The 17150-nt window shown below is 36.5% G+C and overlaps 1 protein-coding gene across 1 annotated transcript in view; it reads left to right on the top strand.

Annotated features, from left to right (window-relative positions):
- Positions 1-17150, top strand: part of LOC150095720 (uncharacterized) — a 245880-nt gene that overhangs the window by 207631 nt on the left and 21099 nt on the right. The window contains exon 13 of the mRNA XM_090409701.1: positions 13811-13909. Coding sequence (XP_090265827.1) covers positions 13811-13909 — 99 coding nt within the window. The remainder of the gene's footprint in view (positions 1-13810; positions 13910-17150) is intronic.

Raw genomic sequence — 17150 nt, 5'->3', positions numbered from 1 at the left:
AGGAATTTTTTGAGGCTTTAGAAAGAGCAACTGACACAATGAAAAAGGAAAAGTTGGTCCTTGTTGGGGATCTAAATAGCAAAGTAGGAAATGATTGTCAGACATACAAAAATATTTTGGGAAAATTTGGAGAAAAGAGCAAAGCGAATAATAATGGCAAATACCTGTTGGATTTCTGCTCAGGACATGTACTGGTTATTACTAACACCATGTTCCAATATAAAAATGTGCACAAATTCACATGGAGAGAAGAGCAAGGAATAAGAGTGGACACAGGAAGTTAAAGAGGCAGTGAAGGAAAAGAAAGCATATCAAAAGTTCATGGCAAATAAGTCAGCTTGTGCTCTTAGAGAATACAGAGACAAATGTAAGAAAGCTAAACACTGTGTAAAACTAGCTAAACAAAAGTAATGGGAGGACTACTTAAATAAAAGAGCCAATAGGCTTGACTTCGCCGATGTAACAATATTTAAATTAAGGGGATATTAAATCCCACATTATTTCAAAGCCGAAATCAAAGAGTTTCATGCCGATTATAGTAAACTATAAAAATTTTGGTGGATTGTAGCGTAATCTAAAGCACGTAGTTCAACACTAGGGCAACTCGTTGCAAAGGTGGGTAAAGTTCTGATCACTATTCTTAGTATTACCCATAATGTAAAACACATCTCCTAGGAGATGTATGATGTTATACATTATGGTGGAAGGTTATTACCCAGATCCGTTTCGACCTTTATTGAGGTCGAAACCGGTTATGGGTGCACCTTTTTTGACAACTTGTATAGCAAAGTATATAAGTTCTTTTCACTATAATCTCGGTATTACCTGGTCTACCTACTCACTGATGAGACCTCAATAAAGGTCAAAACCGGTCTGGGTAGTGACCTTCCACCATAATGTATAACATCATACATCTCCTAGGAGAGTGATGGCAAACCTTTTTATGTGCGTGTGCCAAAAGTTTACAAACTGAGTTGCTGTCGTGCCGGCATGCGCCAAAAATTTACAAATCAAGTTGCTGACGTGTCGGGTAGGTTTTAGTAGGGGAAAAATTAATAGAAAATTAATTAATTTTTAATATTATATAATGATTTATAAATAAATATAATTTTATAAATAATATTTTATTTAATTTATAATAGTTGTATATAAATTTATAATATTATTCAGTGTAAAATTTATTATTGCATTATTAAATTGATGAGCCTGTGTAGCTCAGTGGATGTGGCGTTTGCACACCATCGCGCTTGGCCGCACGAAGGAAGACTTGGTTTCGAGTCTAGTCAGCGACTAGAGGAAATTTTTCTAAGCCTTTTTTCGACCGGTTCCCAAGTTAGTCGATCTCTGGCACGGGCAAGCAGGTTTTTCCTCCCGGAAACTCGGGTTTTTCGTCCTGTAAACTCAAGAAAATCGACCGTAGAACCCACATTATTTCAGACATTAAATATATTGTGTTAGGGTTAGGGACCACGAGATGGCGGCACATTTTGAGCCGTCTCTCTTCACTGCGTACTGCTTAATTAGTGATAGCCTTGGGCCATCTGTCTCTGATTGGGTACCTGTGGAGATTGAGCTGCCCACTCAGTCTCCAAAAGTTAGATAGGGCTAAATGGCCTCGCCTACTCCCGTATACGGGAATAAAAAAGGCGTTAGCTGATTTTTTTTTTTTTATTTATTAAATTGATATTAATGATGTTGGTTTAAAAAAAAAAAAAAGAAAGAAAGAAAACGGTAGTGAGAAAAATATTTTTGCATTGTAACTCACCATAGAAGTCAGCTGAGAAGGGGAAGCAGCAGCAGGATGTCAACTTATAGGAGAAATGCTTACCGTATTTACTCGAATATAACATGCCCTCATATAACTCACACCCCTGATTTTACTTTGCATAAAAAGACATCAAGAAGTTTTGCATATTACCTTGCACATGAAAAATGTTTAAACATATTCACATCGAGGCGATATTTTGAGCAAAAACAACCTGGTAACAACATGCCCTCCCCAGCAGCCATCATATTGCAGATGCTTTTTTTTATTGTATCCCTAATAAGGTACAGAGGCTTTTGAGTCTGTGTAATATATTTCTCAACAAATAGTGTGATTCATTAGTTAGAGCAGTGTTTATTCCAGCTGTCTCTAATTGCACTATTATTGTCATTTCCCACAGAAACTATGCTGCATAGACTCAAGCAAAACCATCTAACTAAAATCCAATTTTTCAATTACATGAAATAAGTGTTTTATTGCATTTGAAATTCTAGATGTCATTATGACAGATCACAAAGGCTTACTTCAAATAAAATTCTACCACGAATTGAAACATGCCATATAATTATGGTGATCATACGTCCTTTATTTAAGAGGACAGTCCTTTATTTCACTGCTCTGTCCTTTAGATTTTTTTTTCTAAAATGGCCATTTTGTCCTTTATTTTGTGAATTGAAATAGTAAATTCAATATTGATGCCAACATATTTAAAGATGCAATTCATAAATTTTACCAAACTTGAATTGATTATTTAAATAACTGGGACAACTCTTTCATGGAAATGGAAGTATTTGAATGTCCTACTATGAGAAATCCCTCTGTGGGCAAAGATCGAGGAAAGTGTTTTGTTCACTTCCAGTCACTGGAACTTAAACATAAATGACTGCGAACTATTTGATGAAGTTTCGTGTAGTTAAAAGTTATGTCACCAGTGAAAAGATTGAAGAATGGAGACAAAATGGAGAGTCCTACCAACGTAGATAGGTTGAAATTTTTTTAAATATTTCGCAGATAAACAGGTATCTTTTAAAAACATTTTAAAAATTGTTGAATTTTGCTTATGTCTCCCTGGATCTAATGCCCCCACCGAACGAATATTTTCATTAATGAACAATATGTGGTCCTGTGAGAAAACCCAATTAAAAACCTAAACATTGAAAGCATGCATTTATACTAGATGGAACTTTAACATCAATCGTATGCAGTTTTATGAATTTTTAAAACACAAACCTGATTTATTAAAAAAAAGTTCATTGTTGTGAAAAGTATCAAAATTAAACTTTTTTAAGTAGTAATATGATTGTTTAAAATGCTATGTATATGCTTATATTTTATAATAAACGTTATAAAGCTTTTTAGTTTTAATGAAACAAATAAATGCAATCTTTTTTATTATTATTATTATGAAAGTTTCTGATTTGTCCTTAATTTCTCCAAAAAAATAGCACTCCATATAATGCATGTGTGAGTTCGCTTGCCAGCTCAAAAGCAAACAAGCAGGAATAAAATTCAACCAGGGGTTGAAACTTTGAGTGAGTTGAGCCTGCTGGTAATGAGAAGTTCCATCGGAACGATAAACGACATCCCATCTTGAATGTGTTAAAACTAAGAAATATATAGCGAATGTTATGACAATTTCAGATGTGGAATTCGGTTGAAGAGAATTAGGATTTCAACTCAACAATTGCGGTTGCCTTTGTCTTTGGGTCTTGTGATTTTTTGTTAATACCGCACCAATCATATGCATGTCTTCATAGCTGCTCTCTCGTGTAAAACAAAATTTAACTTGTACCTATTGTAATAATTAAAAAAAAAGATGAATTTGAAAGCATATAAAAGGAAGTCACCTGTAAATCGTTGACATGCCAGCAAAATTCTCGGACGTGCCATAGGTTCGCCATCAATGTCCTAGGAGATGTGTTTTACATTATCGGTAATACTAAGAATAGTAATCAGAATTTTACCCACCTTTGCAACGAGTTTCCCTAGTGTTGCACTATGTGCTTTAGCTTACGCTACAATCCACTAAAATTTTTATAGTTTACTATAATCAGCATGAAACTCTTTGATTCCGATCTTTGAGTTTCTTTTTTTTTTTTTTTTTCACTATATTATTTCAGGAAATTACAACGTACTAGGATATACATTAAAATAAATTTTAATATATTTCTATATTTCGGCAACGTCACGCTGCCATTTTCAAGAACTTAGGTACAAGATACGTGCACGCAGGCACAGCAAAAACAATAAATGAGTAAGAAGAATGAAGCTATTATTTCTCCTAAAGTCCTGATAGTGCCCTCTAGCGGGCAGTGTTGGTATTCTTGGACGATTGGGATGAAGGTCTTCTGATGTAGGTTTCCCAAATTTGAAGAAGTCTCATGCAGCCAAATTTGTTGAGGTTTAGCTCATTTCTTAGGGCTGAAGCTGATTCTATGAAAAGCCTTTCATATCTGTATTTGCTGCGGTGTATTATCCTGGCTTTTTTCCACCGTATTCTATGGCAGGTATCCAGAGCATGGTCAGCAAGACCAGAGTGGCTGTATTGGTGAAACCGGATGTAGTCCTTGTGTTCTGAAATTCTGATATTTGCTGTCCTGCCTGTTTGGCCGAAGTAGGACAGCTTACAGCTGCAAGGGACCTGGTACACACCAGGTAGGTCTAGAGGGGGAGGTTGGTCTTTTGTTGAGCAGATAAGGGATGCCAATTTTTTATATGGTTTGTAACAAGAAGTTAAGTTATGTTTTTTTAGGATTTTTGTGATTTTTTTCTGAGGTGCCTCGGATGTAAGGTATGGTGATGGATTTAGAGTAATCCTTGTTGTGAGGGGGGGGGGGTTTGTGGTTTACTGGTTTTAATATTTTTTGGATTTTTTTTGGGGGGGGGGTAGCCATTGGCTGAGAACGTGTTGAGGATGTGGTTTCGTTCTGTGGTTAGGGCATTGTCATTCGAGCAGATAAGTTTAGCCCTGTTGTGTAGTGTCTTAATGACTCCATATTGTTGTGAGGGGGGGGGGGATTGTTGGTGAATGTATCTGCCTGTATGGGTGTGTTTTCTATATACTGAGAAAACCAAGGTTCCATCAGGCTGGCGGGTGACTAGTGTGTCTAAGAACGGAATGCAGTTGTTTTTTTCCTCTTCCAGGGTGAATTTGATTCTGGGGTGTTGGTTGTTTAAGTGTGTTAAGAAGGAGAGGAGTGCATCGGAGCTATGTGGCCAAATAGCGAATACATCATCTACATAGCGAAGCCAAATGGTTGGTTTTTTTGGGCAGAGTTCAAGGCTTGCTCTTCTAAAGTCTCCATATAAAAGTTGGCCAAGGGTGGGGAGAGTGGAGAACCCATGGCTGTCCCCTCTATTTGTTTGTAGAATTTTCCTTGCCAAACAAAATAGCCTGAGTTCATTGTGAACTGAAATAGGGCTGTGATATCGGGAGGAAATTTAGCTTGGATTAGCTCTAAGGATTCTTTGAGTGGGACATTCGTAAATAAGGAGGAGACATCAAAACTGACCATTATGTCAGTGTGTTTGAGTGTAAGGTTTTCTATGCTGGCTTTGAAGTGGGCTGAGTTTTTTATGTATGAAGGTGTGTTGCCAGTATAGTGTGAGAGAGCTTTGGCCAAATGTTTAGCTAGTTTGTATGTGGGGGAATCAATGCCATCCACTATGGGACGTAATGGCACATTTTCCATGTGAATTTTTGGGAGTCCATAAATATGGGGGGGTATGGAGTTATATGGTTTTAGTTTGTTGGCGAGTTCCACAGGCCAATAAGTGACCTTCTTAAGGAGCCTGTGGAGTTTTCTAATTTGTGAGTTGGTGGGATTGTATTCGATAGGGAGGTAAGTGGCACGATCTAACAATAGAGATTTCAGCTTACCTGTGAAATCTTTTTGGTTCAGCAATACTGTGGCATTCCCTTTGTCAGCTTTGGTGATTATTATTTTCTTGTTTTTCTTTAATTCTAATAGAGATTTAATTTCTTTACTGGGCATGTTGGTTTTAGGTGGTTTGGCTTTGGTCAGAACACAAGCTACATCCAGTCTAATATCGTTGGCGACGTGGCTTGGGAGGTGTCGAATCCCGCATTCAATCCATATCATGATATCCTCAGCAGGTATTCTTTTGGGCGCAATGGCGAAGTTGTGGCCACGTGCGAGGGTGTCGAGTGCTTCAGGTTTCACACTTAGTGATGACAGATTCACTACCATATTGGTAGGAAGTTGCGGTTTAGAGATTGCGACCTTTTTTAAATTTTCGAATTTTTTGATGTGTCGATCTTGGACTAATCTAAACTCTTTCTCTGCTGCAGTGCACGAGATGTCGCGTAAAATCGACCAAATTTCGTGGCTTAAGGTGCTTGAACGGTCATCTTCGAGTGCCTGTATAGCTGAGTTAGCTTCACTCAGGAAACGGCGAGTGGCGGCAATTTGTTCTCTGAGTAAGGCTTGGCTGGCACGGTTATAGATACGAAGTGCCTTTTGCGAAGAGAAACGGTGCTTGAATTTCACACAGTTAGGGATTACCTGGTTATCCTGGCAGCGTTTCAGGAAGGCGAGACGAGTCAGTTGTCTTGCTAGCTTCAACTTCAATTTACCATAATGGCGTGCTTTACGTGCGGTAACATCTCCGTGGATTATTGTAATTCTTGTGGAAAGGCTTAGACGTTGGTTATGCATTTTCACTATATTATTTCAGGAAATTACAATGTACTAGGATATACATAAAATAAATTTTAATATATTTCGGCAACGTCACGCTGCCATTTTCAAGAACTTAGGTACAAGATACGTGCACTCAGGCACAGCAAAAACAATAAATGAGTAAGAAGAATGAGGCTATTATTTCTCCTAAAGTCCTGATGGTGCCCTCTACTGGGCAATGTTGGTATTCTTGGGCGATTGGGCTGAAGGTCTTCTGATGTAGGTTTCCCAAATTTGAGGAAGTCTAGGAACTTCTTTGAGGAACTTCGCCATTGCGCCCAAAAGAATACCTTCTGAGGATATCATGATACGGATTGAACGCGGGATCCGACACCTCCGAAGCCACGTCGCCAACGATATTAGACTGGATGTAGCTTGTGTTCTGACCAAAGCCAAACCACCTAAAACCAACATGCCCAGTAAAGAAATTAAATCTCTATTAGAATTAAAGAAAAACAAGAAAATAATAATCACCAAAGTTGACAAAGGGAATGCCACAGTATTGCTGAACCAAAAAGATTTCACAGGTAAGCTGAAATCTCTATTGTTAGATTGTGCCACTTACCTCCCTATCGAATACAATCCCACCAACTCACAAATTAGAAAACTCCACAGGCTCCTTAAGAAGGTCACTTCTTGGCCTGTGGAAATCACCAACAAACTAAAACCATATAACTCCATACCCCCCCCATATTTATGAACTCCCAAAAATTCACATGGAAAATGTGCCATTACGTCCCATAGTGGATGACATTGATTCCCCCACATACAAACTAGCTAAACATTTGGCCAAAGCTCTCTCACACTATACTGGCAACACACCTTCATACATAAAAAACTCAGCCCACTTCAAAGCCAGCATAGAAAACCTTACACTCAAACACACTGACATAATGGTCAGTTTTGATGTCTCCTCCTTATTTACGAATGTCCCACTCAAAGAATCCTTAGAGCTAATCCAAGCTAAATTTCCTCCCGATATCACAGCCCTATTTCAGTTCACAATGAACTCAGGCTATTTTGTTTGGCAAGGAAAATTCTACAAACAAATAGAGGGGACAGCCATGGGTTCTCCACTCTCCCCACCCTTGGCCAACTTTTATATGGAGACTTTTGAAGAGCAAGCCTTGAACTCTGCCCAAAAAAACCAACCATTTGACTTCGCTATGTAGATGATGTATTCGCTATTTGGCCACATGGCTCCGATGCACTCCTCTCCTTAACACACTTAAACAACCAACACCCCAGAATCAAATTCACCCTGGAAGAGGAAAAAAACAACTGCATTCCGTTCTTAAACACACTAATCACCCGCCAGCCTGATGGAACCTTGGTTTTCTCAGTATATAGAAAACCCACCCATACAGGCAGATACATTCACCAACAATCCCCCCCCCCCTCACAACAATATGGAGTCATTAAGACACTACACAACAGGGCTAAACTTATCTGCTCGAATGACAATGCCCTAACCACAGAACGAAACCACATCCTCAACACGTTCTCAGCCAATGGCTACCCCCCCCCCCTCAAAATATTAAAACCAGTAAACCACAACCCCCCCCTCCCCCTCACAACAAGGATTACTCTAAATCCATCACCATACCTTACATCCGAGGCACCTCAGAAAAAATCACAAAAATCCTAAAAAAACATAACTTCTTGTTACAAACCATATAAAAAATTGGCATCCCTTATCCGCTCAACAAAAGACCAACCTCCCCCCTAGACCTACCTGGTGTGTACCAGGTCCCTTGCAGCTGTAAGCTGTCCTACTTCGGCCAAACAGGCAGGACAGCAAATATCAGAATTTCAGAACACAAGGACTACATCCGGTTTCACCAATACAGCCACTCTGGTCTTGCTGACCATGCTCTGGATACCTGCCATAGAATACGGTGGAAAAAAGCCAGGATAATACACCGCAGCAAATACAGATATGAAAGGCTTTTCATAGAATCAGCTTCAGCCCTAAGAAACGAGCTAAACCTCAACAAATTTGGCTGCATGAGACTTCTTCAAATTTGGGAAACCTACATCAGAAGACCTTCAGCCCAATCGTCCAAGAATACCAACACTGCCCGCTAGAGGGCACCATCAGGACTTTAGGAGAAATAATAGCTTCATTCTTCTTACTCATTTATTGTTTTTGCTGTGCCTGCGTGCACGTATCTTGTACCTAAGTTCTTGAAAATGGCAGCGTGACATTGCCGAAATATAGAAATATATTAAAATTTATTTTAATGTATATCCTAGTACGTTGTAATTTCCTGAAGTAATATAGTGAAAATGCATAACCAACGTCTAAGCCTTTCCACGAGAACTTTGAGTTTCTTATTCGGCTTTGAAATAAAGTGGGATTTAATATCCCTTTAATTTAAATAAAAGTCATGGGAGGACTTTGACAAGAACATAGAAAATAAATATCAAGAAGGTGGCAAAATATTCTGGCAGTTGTTGAACAAACTTAGAAATGAAGGAAAGAGCTGTAAAAGGAGTTAGAGATGATAAAGGTGACATGAAAACTGGAGAAAAAGATATCCTTGAAGTATGGAGTAATTACTTCGAAAAATTGCTAAATGAAACAAGCAATCACGCACAGTGGTAAAAAACACTCAACAGGCATACAGTCAGGAATACATATCCATACGAAGTAGAAAAAACCATCAAAGGCTTGAAATGTGGAAAGGCAGCAGGAGTAGATGATATTCGACCAAAAATGCTGAAGTATGGTGGTATAAAAGTCTTACAGTGGCTGCACTGCATAGTTCAGAATGCCTGGACGATCAATTCCCGATAATTGGAGTAGAGCTTTCATAGTACCCATATATAAAAAGGGAAATAAAACTGAATGTGAAAATTACAGAGATATTTCCCTACTGAGTGTTCCTGGTAAGATTTATGCAAGTATACTTGAGAAACGGTTGAGAAGAATTGTGGAAGAAAAGCTTGGTGAAGAACAAGCTGGATTCAGGCCAAATAGAGGCTGTCAGGATCAGATCTTCACTTTACGACAAATAGTCGAGAAAGCATGGCAATATAACAAAGATCTGTATTTAAGTTTTGTCGATTTGGAAAAGGCATATGATAAGGTGCCAAGAGAGAAGCTATTCAATACGCTGCAGTTATATGGTGTCAATGGGGGCATTATATCAAGCAATACTTAGTCTTTATTTGAGTTGTAAGTCAGCAGTTAGAATTGAAGGAAGTACAGGATAGTGGTTTAATGTTAAATCTGGTGTCAGACAAGGATGTACATTATCCCCTCTGTTATTCATTATCTATGTGGATCACATTATGAAGGAAAGTGGTATTAAACATGATATCAAAACTGGAGATGTTAATGTTAGCTCTTTGCTTTATGCAGATGATGTTATACTTCTAAATAAATCCACTACAAGTCTGCAAGATTCCCTGATTAAATTGAATAACTGTTGTAAGAGATATGGTATGAAGGTCAGCAATAAAAAGACAAAGACAATGAAAATAGGCAGAATTGTTGAAAATGTGAACTGTGTTGTGAATGGAGAACCCTGTGGAACAAGTAAAACATTTCAGCTACTTAGGCACGATTTTTAGTGAAGATGGTAAATTAAATATAGAAATAGACAACAGAATCAACAAAGCTGGTATGGTAGGCAGTCAACTGAATAAATTCATATGGAATAAGAGAGAAATTAGTCAGAACACTAAATTAGCTGTATACAAGACAGTGTTCAAACCAGTTTTAACTAATGGATCTGAGAGCTGGGTCAGCAGTAAAACCCTTGACCAAAGACTAGAGACCACAGATATGAGAGTCCTGAGAAAGATTAGAGAAAGATTTAATATGATATTGTCATTGATGCTGAACAGATGGCATCAATGGCAATATCATATTAAAAATGAGGATATTAAGAAAGAACTTGACATTGTCAGCATCCAGGAGTGCATTAGCAGAGCAAATCTCAGGTGGTATGGCCACTTAAACAGAATGGGCGAGGAAAGATTAGCAAATCAAGTGTTCTCTGCCAGGTTGGCAGTAAAATGACCCAGAGGAAGACAAAGATATAGGTGGATTGATACGGTACAAAGTGGCTTAGACGATAGAAATATAAGATCTGATAATGTTGGAGTCTTTACAAGTAACAGACTGATTTGGAGGAAAATTGTAGATAGGAAGTTAGTAATGATGTGAATTTTTCATGTAGTACTATTACATCCTGTACACTCCATGGCAGGAATTTGATGATGATGATGAAAAATTATACTTGTTAAAAAAATATATTCTTGTTTAATCCTTTATACAACTTTATGCAGATGATGGAAGAGAGTGATGAGGAATCAAGCAGATGTTGGAGAACTTACAGGAGGACTTGATTTGATTGTATGAGTGAGCAACAGTATAGAAATGTTGATTCTTTGTTGGAAAGTGTAAGGTTCTGAAATTTGGTAGGCAACAATGGGATGCAAAGTATACACACTGCAGGGAAATTTTGGAGGAGATAAGCAACCTTGAAGTGGTGGTGGTGAATCTGAAGTTCAGAGATCATATTGCACAAGTTGTGAAGACATTACATCAGATTATGGCAATGAAGCAAAAGACCTTAACTTGTAGAAATAATGAGGTTCTGGTTCCATTGTATCAGACCTTGTGTGGATTATTATTGTGCACAGATTTGGTCCCCTGGTTTTCATGGTGATCAGATATATTGGAAAGGGCCCAGAGAAGACTAATATTGTAACTGGTCTTTGGAATATGAGGACAGACTGAGGGAGCATTCCCTCAGGCTCTCATAGAATGGAAGAAGGGGGTAGAACAAGGGGACATACCTGGAAGCTGTATAAGGAGGGTGTGAGAAGGGGCATAAGGAGCAGGTTCTTTGTATGGCGAGTGGAATGCATTGCTTGACATTGTGGTGAATGCAGATATATTGAATGAGTTCAAAGCATGGTTTGATGGGCTTTGTGTGTAGCAGTGTTTGCCTCCTGCAGTGAGTCTTTTGACTCCCTATATAATATACTATAATAATAAAATTATAAATTATTATTATTATTACCCCAAGACCTCATGGAGTCAAAGACTCATCTGGTAGGTCCTTTTAAATGATTAATTATAAATATATTTCAATAGACAATTTCCCAAACTTCTGAAACAGAAAGGTAGTCAGTCATGACAATTTATGTTAATCTGATGGCATAAGGCTTCTTTGAATAAACATCATGACTGTTATGAGTTATGCAGAAGTTTGGTATTATCTCATTGAATCCTGTGGTTAGTGTTGTCAATTCTTGTTTTTGAGTCAGATCAGATTTATCAGGTTTGATGAGCTGAATATAACTTGTGTTCTGAAATACATTTTTAACTGATCTTCCTGTTTGTCCAAAATAAGACAAGTTACAGGAACATGGAACTTGGTAGCACCAAGTAGCTGCAAAGGTGGCAGTTTGTCTTTTTGAGAAGGTAAGAAATTGCAAATTTTGTTGATCAGTTTTGAAAGTGGTGGTGAGTTGGAATTTCTTCAAAATCTTTGTTACACCTTATGAAATGCCTTCAATATGAGAAATAGTAATCAAATCAAACTGTCAGTTTATTTAATAGGGATTTGATAGTTTCCAATTCCTGTTGAAAAGATATTTCTGAGGAGCAAATTTTATGTTCGTTAGATCCCAAGGATTTTATAATTCTGTATTTTTGAGATGGATGGTGTGTGCACATAAAATAAAAATTTAACGACCTTTAAACATTTATGGTAGGCAGATTCTCATTTGTGGTAAAGAACTGCATTTTGCCAGGCTGGCTAAGGGTTGGCTAAGGATAGCATCTCTTCTGTCCAACCAAGAGACTGGGGATTTGAATTTTGGAAAATTGGCTATTTTGCATGTCTTTAGGTGTTAGATGAATCTCATCACTTAGTATGAGACTGCTTGCTAAATGGAGACCAGCAATAAAGTTCTGTTTGGTATTTAGCACAAGTTTTACAGATTGTCTAATTCTACGTTCATTCATAGTATTAATGCACTATTAAGTTTATAGTGTTTTGTGAATTCTTGAGAGTTATATAAATATATAATACTAAATCCATTTAAATCTATTTGATCTAAATGTTTGATAATTTTTCAGACAAAGTCTTTATCATTTAAAGCATGCTTTAAATGATAGGAAGAAAAGTTGCAGATTATGACTAGTGGATTGGGTCTTGCCAACAAGCACATTAATTATTTATAGAAATGAGACAGATTGAAATTAACTAAAACTATTTCAGTGAACTGAATTATAGCTGTTTAATTCCTGTGAGACATTTGAAAACATTTTCTGGGCATTCACTTAACAACAAATGTCTGCAAGGCATTTGTTGTTAAGTGAAATCTTTCATCACAAGGTACGTTAACTTAAACTGTCACAGCACACTCAAGGAGATAAATTTACGCACACACCACTAAAGTGTGCAGTTATGAGTAGATGCCCTCCCTCAATGAGTCTTTGTCACCTCCAGGGAGTCCAAAGACTCATCGAGGGAGGGCATCTACTTTACAACGCTGCTTCCACCACTCACAATCCACCAACTGACTGCAACTACACAACGCCATCTACCGCTGACCACCACCATTAGTATTTCCACAGAAAATCACAAACATCCATGCCCATGGCTGGATTCGAACCTGAGGGAATTAGTACAATTTTGTTTTGGTAGAAAGATCACGTGATCTTAGCTGTCTATGATGCTGCGATGCCACTTGTACTTTAGTAACTGAATAACAGTTGCCATTGATCATTTATTCTTGTCTATCTCATTTACTTTCAGAGTAGTTAAATGCCACTCTGCTAATGGTAAAGCTGTGACTCTGTAAAGAATGTAGTTTATTACAGAATAATTCATTAAATTTCCTGGCAAATACATGACTAATTATTATTATTTTTTTTTATACACAGTTACTAGTGAATGTTATTATCATTTATTTTTACAAAGAATAGAGAAGTTACTTTGTTTGTTGGCAAATTGTTAATGCCTAACCACTTACATACTCAGAATAAAATGAAGAAAGGAAAATTCCATACCATTTATGGCAAATGGTTCTTATGATAATATCAACTCTCTTAAAATTGACAGATTATTTTGGCAGGTAAACTATCATACAAGAGTTGAAATTCTGGCCTCAGGTCTTCCCATAGATAAGTGCAGAGGCTATACAAAATTTGATAATGATAGATCCTGTGGTGTAATTTTCTTTAGTGGACAAACAAATAAAACACGTTAATTTTTATAGGATTCATTTATTATTGTGTTTAGTCTGTTTAATATATAAAAGTCCTTTAATATATAAAAAACAAAGATTAATTTTGAAATTAAAATGATTTCAGGATGGTAGTACAGCTTTGTCAATAGCTATGGAAGCGGGTCACAAGGATATTGGCCTTCTCATATATGCAAATATGAGTTTTTCCAGAGGAAGTTCGCCAGTAAGTTCTTGTAGTCATATTTCATTAACTTTTTTGCATTCTTTATATTATCAAAAGTAGATTTACTAATTGATTCAAGAATTCCATGTATATTTAGAAGTTAATCAGTAAAATTGGATTTACTAAAACTGTGCACAGCTAGTTGCAATATTTAGAGACATCATTCAATTACCCATGATTGCTTTTACTTTGATACCCCTTTCGAAACATGAAAGCAATGAAAAATAATCTGGAACTGGAATATGAATATGAATTTCTAATTCTGAAGTAATATAAATTAACCAGAAATAGTCACTTATTTTAAACTAAACAGTTACCCTGTTGTATTGTAATTTTTCTGACATCCTCAGGGTCATTCTGCACAGCAGTTATGAAACATAAATGTATAAAATATCTAGACTTGCCAAAAAAAAAAAAAAAAAAAGAACAAGTAACAGTTCAGTGCCAAGAGCAGTTAATACATGTAATGCATTTATCAGATATACTATGCCAACAGTGAGCTGAACAACTGACTGTAGTAACTGTTATAACAAACTCATGCAATGCAATAACCTGTGAAAAGTCAAAGTCCCACCTGAAATCCCTAAGCACAGTAATATTTCACTAATTGGACCTTATAACAAACCATTTCTGCAGCTTCTATGAGTCCACTATGATGAGAGTCAACTACAAGTCAGGTTTGTAAATACATCAAAATGTCAAAATCAAAAATGGTGTCCAAATGTCATGCAGAACGAGACCATAGTTTGTGTTTAAGCTGCCACTTTGAGATACTCCTGTCTCTGGTCCTTCAGGGCCAAGACACGTAGTCCTTTTTGAGATTATATATTCAAACTGTAGATCAGTTTAGTTTTATGGGATGTGCTTGGCAAGTCCAGATTTATCTTTTTGGTTATGACCAATATCACTGTATTGTTCACTATTCCAAGTTTTGTAACTTCCTGTCTAGTCTATGTAAGCCTTGCTGCATGAACAATCAATTTTGCTGATAGCAGAATCCTTTGGATAAGGAAAGCTGCTTTCTTTGTGAGATCTTAGAAAACATAGCGAATTCTGGTATTAATCTTGTAACAGAAGAAATGCATATTGAAATCACATGTAAATCTAATAAGGAGATTGTATTTTTAATTCTAAAATGGCACATGGATGGTTTTCTGTATAACTTATAATACTAAATAGTTTGTTAAGAAGGTCAAGCTTTCTTTTATCTTCATCTTTTAATATGTGAAATGCTGTTTTTTCATCCTGGTAATGACAAGTTTTTTTATTTATTTATTTATTTTTTTAATAGTGATGATTCCTAAAAAAATTTAACAGGTTATAATTAAGCTATATTGAATAAACCAAAATAATATTACTATATGGATGGTCTCAGAAAATCTTCTGATAATGCTGCTGCTATTTCAAATTCTTCCATGTGTGTGGAGGGTGCAGTGGGCAAAGATGATGAAGAACTCATTGCTTATCCATACCGTTGATTAAAAATTCAGTCTTTGCCATGAAGTAGAAGTGAAGATGGTTAAGAAGTAATCAGATTACTGATATGAGTAATGGCTTTTTTTTTTTAAATGATGTATTTGGAAATTATGATATAATACATAATTGAGACAATTGATAAGTGCTTTTTAAATCAGTCCTCACATCTGGATAAATGCTGTATAAAATGTGGACCTATAGAAAAAACAAGATGGCTATGCCAAAAGAGAAAGTCATCATCAACCTTCTTAACCATGAATAAAATTACATACAAAATCATTGTAGTTTGCGTGGAGTTATTGGAAGTTGTCTACTTGGTTATACTATAAATTAACGATACCAAGAAATTATATACTTGGTTTAATCTTTTATCCAAGTGTAAGCAAACAAAGTTTGCTAAATATAATCAGGACAGGGTGACTCATATATAGAAGCCAATGACTTCTCATCACTTGCCTTAGTATCCCATAATGCAAAGCACATATCCTTATGGGTATGTATAATGCTATGCATTATGGGAAGGGTTACTACCCAGACCAGTTTCGACCTTTATTGAGGTCTCATCAATGAGATCCAGTGAGGCAAGGCAAGTGATGTGAAGTCATTAGTTTCTATATATGAGTTTCCCTGTCCTGATTATATTTCAGGTGCAAACTTTGTTTGCTTACACTTGGATAAAGGATTAAACCAAGTATTTAATTTATAGTATAACCAAGTGTAAAACTTCCAACAACTATCTCTAGTATAGAGTATTTTAATAATAAGGTGTGACACCTTTTGGCAACTGGTATATGAAATTATGATTTCTGCATTACTTCAACCTTAGTATCACCTCTGGGTCTGGCTCCCACTGATGAGACCTCAATGAAGGTCAAAACTGGTCTGGGTAGTGACCCTTCCCATAATGCATAGCATTATATACATAACTGTAAGGGTATGTGTTTTGCATTATAGGATACTAAGGCAAGTGATGTGAAGTCATTAGCTTCTATATACGAGTTGCTCTGTCCTGATTATATTTCAGGTGCAAACTTTACTTGCTTATATACTTGGATAAAGGATTAGACCTAGTATATAATATTTTGACATCTTTAATTTTGCATGGAATTAGTTTAGCATAGCATCATGTAACATTCCAAAAATGGATGTTATGGCAGGTGGGCAAAAATAACCAAAAGCTTACTGCTTAACAATGCAAGTGATGTTAGACCTTAAGCAGCTATCCTTTTAAACTCCATCCCAAACAAGTAATCTTCACTTTGGAAAGTAAAGTCCTCAGAAAACTGACATAATATTTACCAGCTGTCCTTAGAGTGGATAAAGGAAATGCATCAGTAATCTTAAACACTACGTATTATGAAACTAAAATTACTGCTCTCCTGTTTGTATTCTCCCACTTAACTTGGTCCACTGATTGGAGTATATTTGGCTCTAATGTACTGAGTGAAATTCACAAAAGAAATAAAAATTTAAAAAAATCTAAAAACCCTACTCTAGATACAAAACATGGAACTTTTTCTAGCTACTCCAGGTTTCAGTAAACATAATGGTGGTCTTTCACCAGAATGAAATTTGTGTACAACCTGAAGACATTCACAGATATCCATACCATTTCAAATCTGCAGCCTGATTGGAGGCCAAATATTCTATTCACTCTGTTATTGATCACCCAGGCTAGTTAGTTTGATAAACTTAAAATTCTGGCATTCCCTTGTTTTCAGGTTGTATGATTTACAAAAAAAATCAGAATTGGCACATCACTTCA

The sequence above is a fragment of the Typopeltis vanoorti genome, chromosome 20, assembly GCF_054136105.1.
Source record: "Typopeltis vanoorti isolate ZY-2024b chromosome 20, IOZ_Tvanoo_1.0, whole genome shotgun sequence".
NCBI lineage: Eukaryota > Metazoa > Arthropoda > Arachnida > Uropygi > Thelyphonidae > Typopeltis > Typopeltis vanoorti.
The sequence above is the reverse complement of the archived record's forward strand: the minus strand, read 5'-3'. Positions and strand labels throughout refer to the sequence as shown.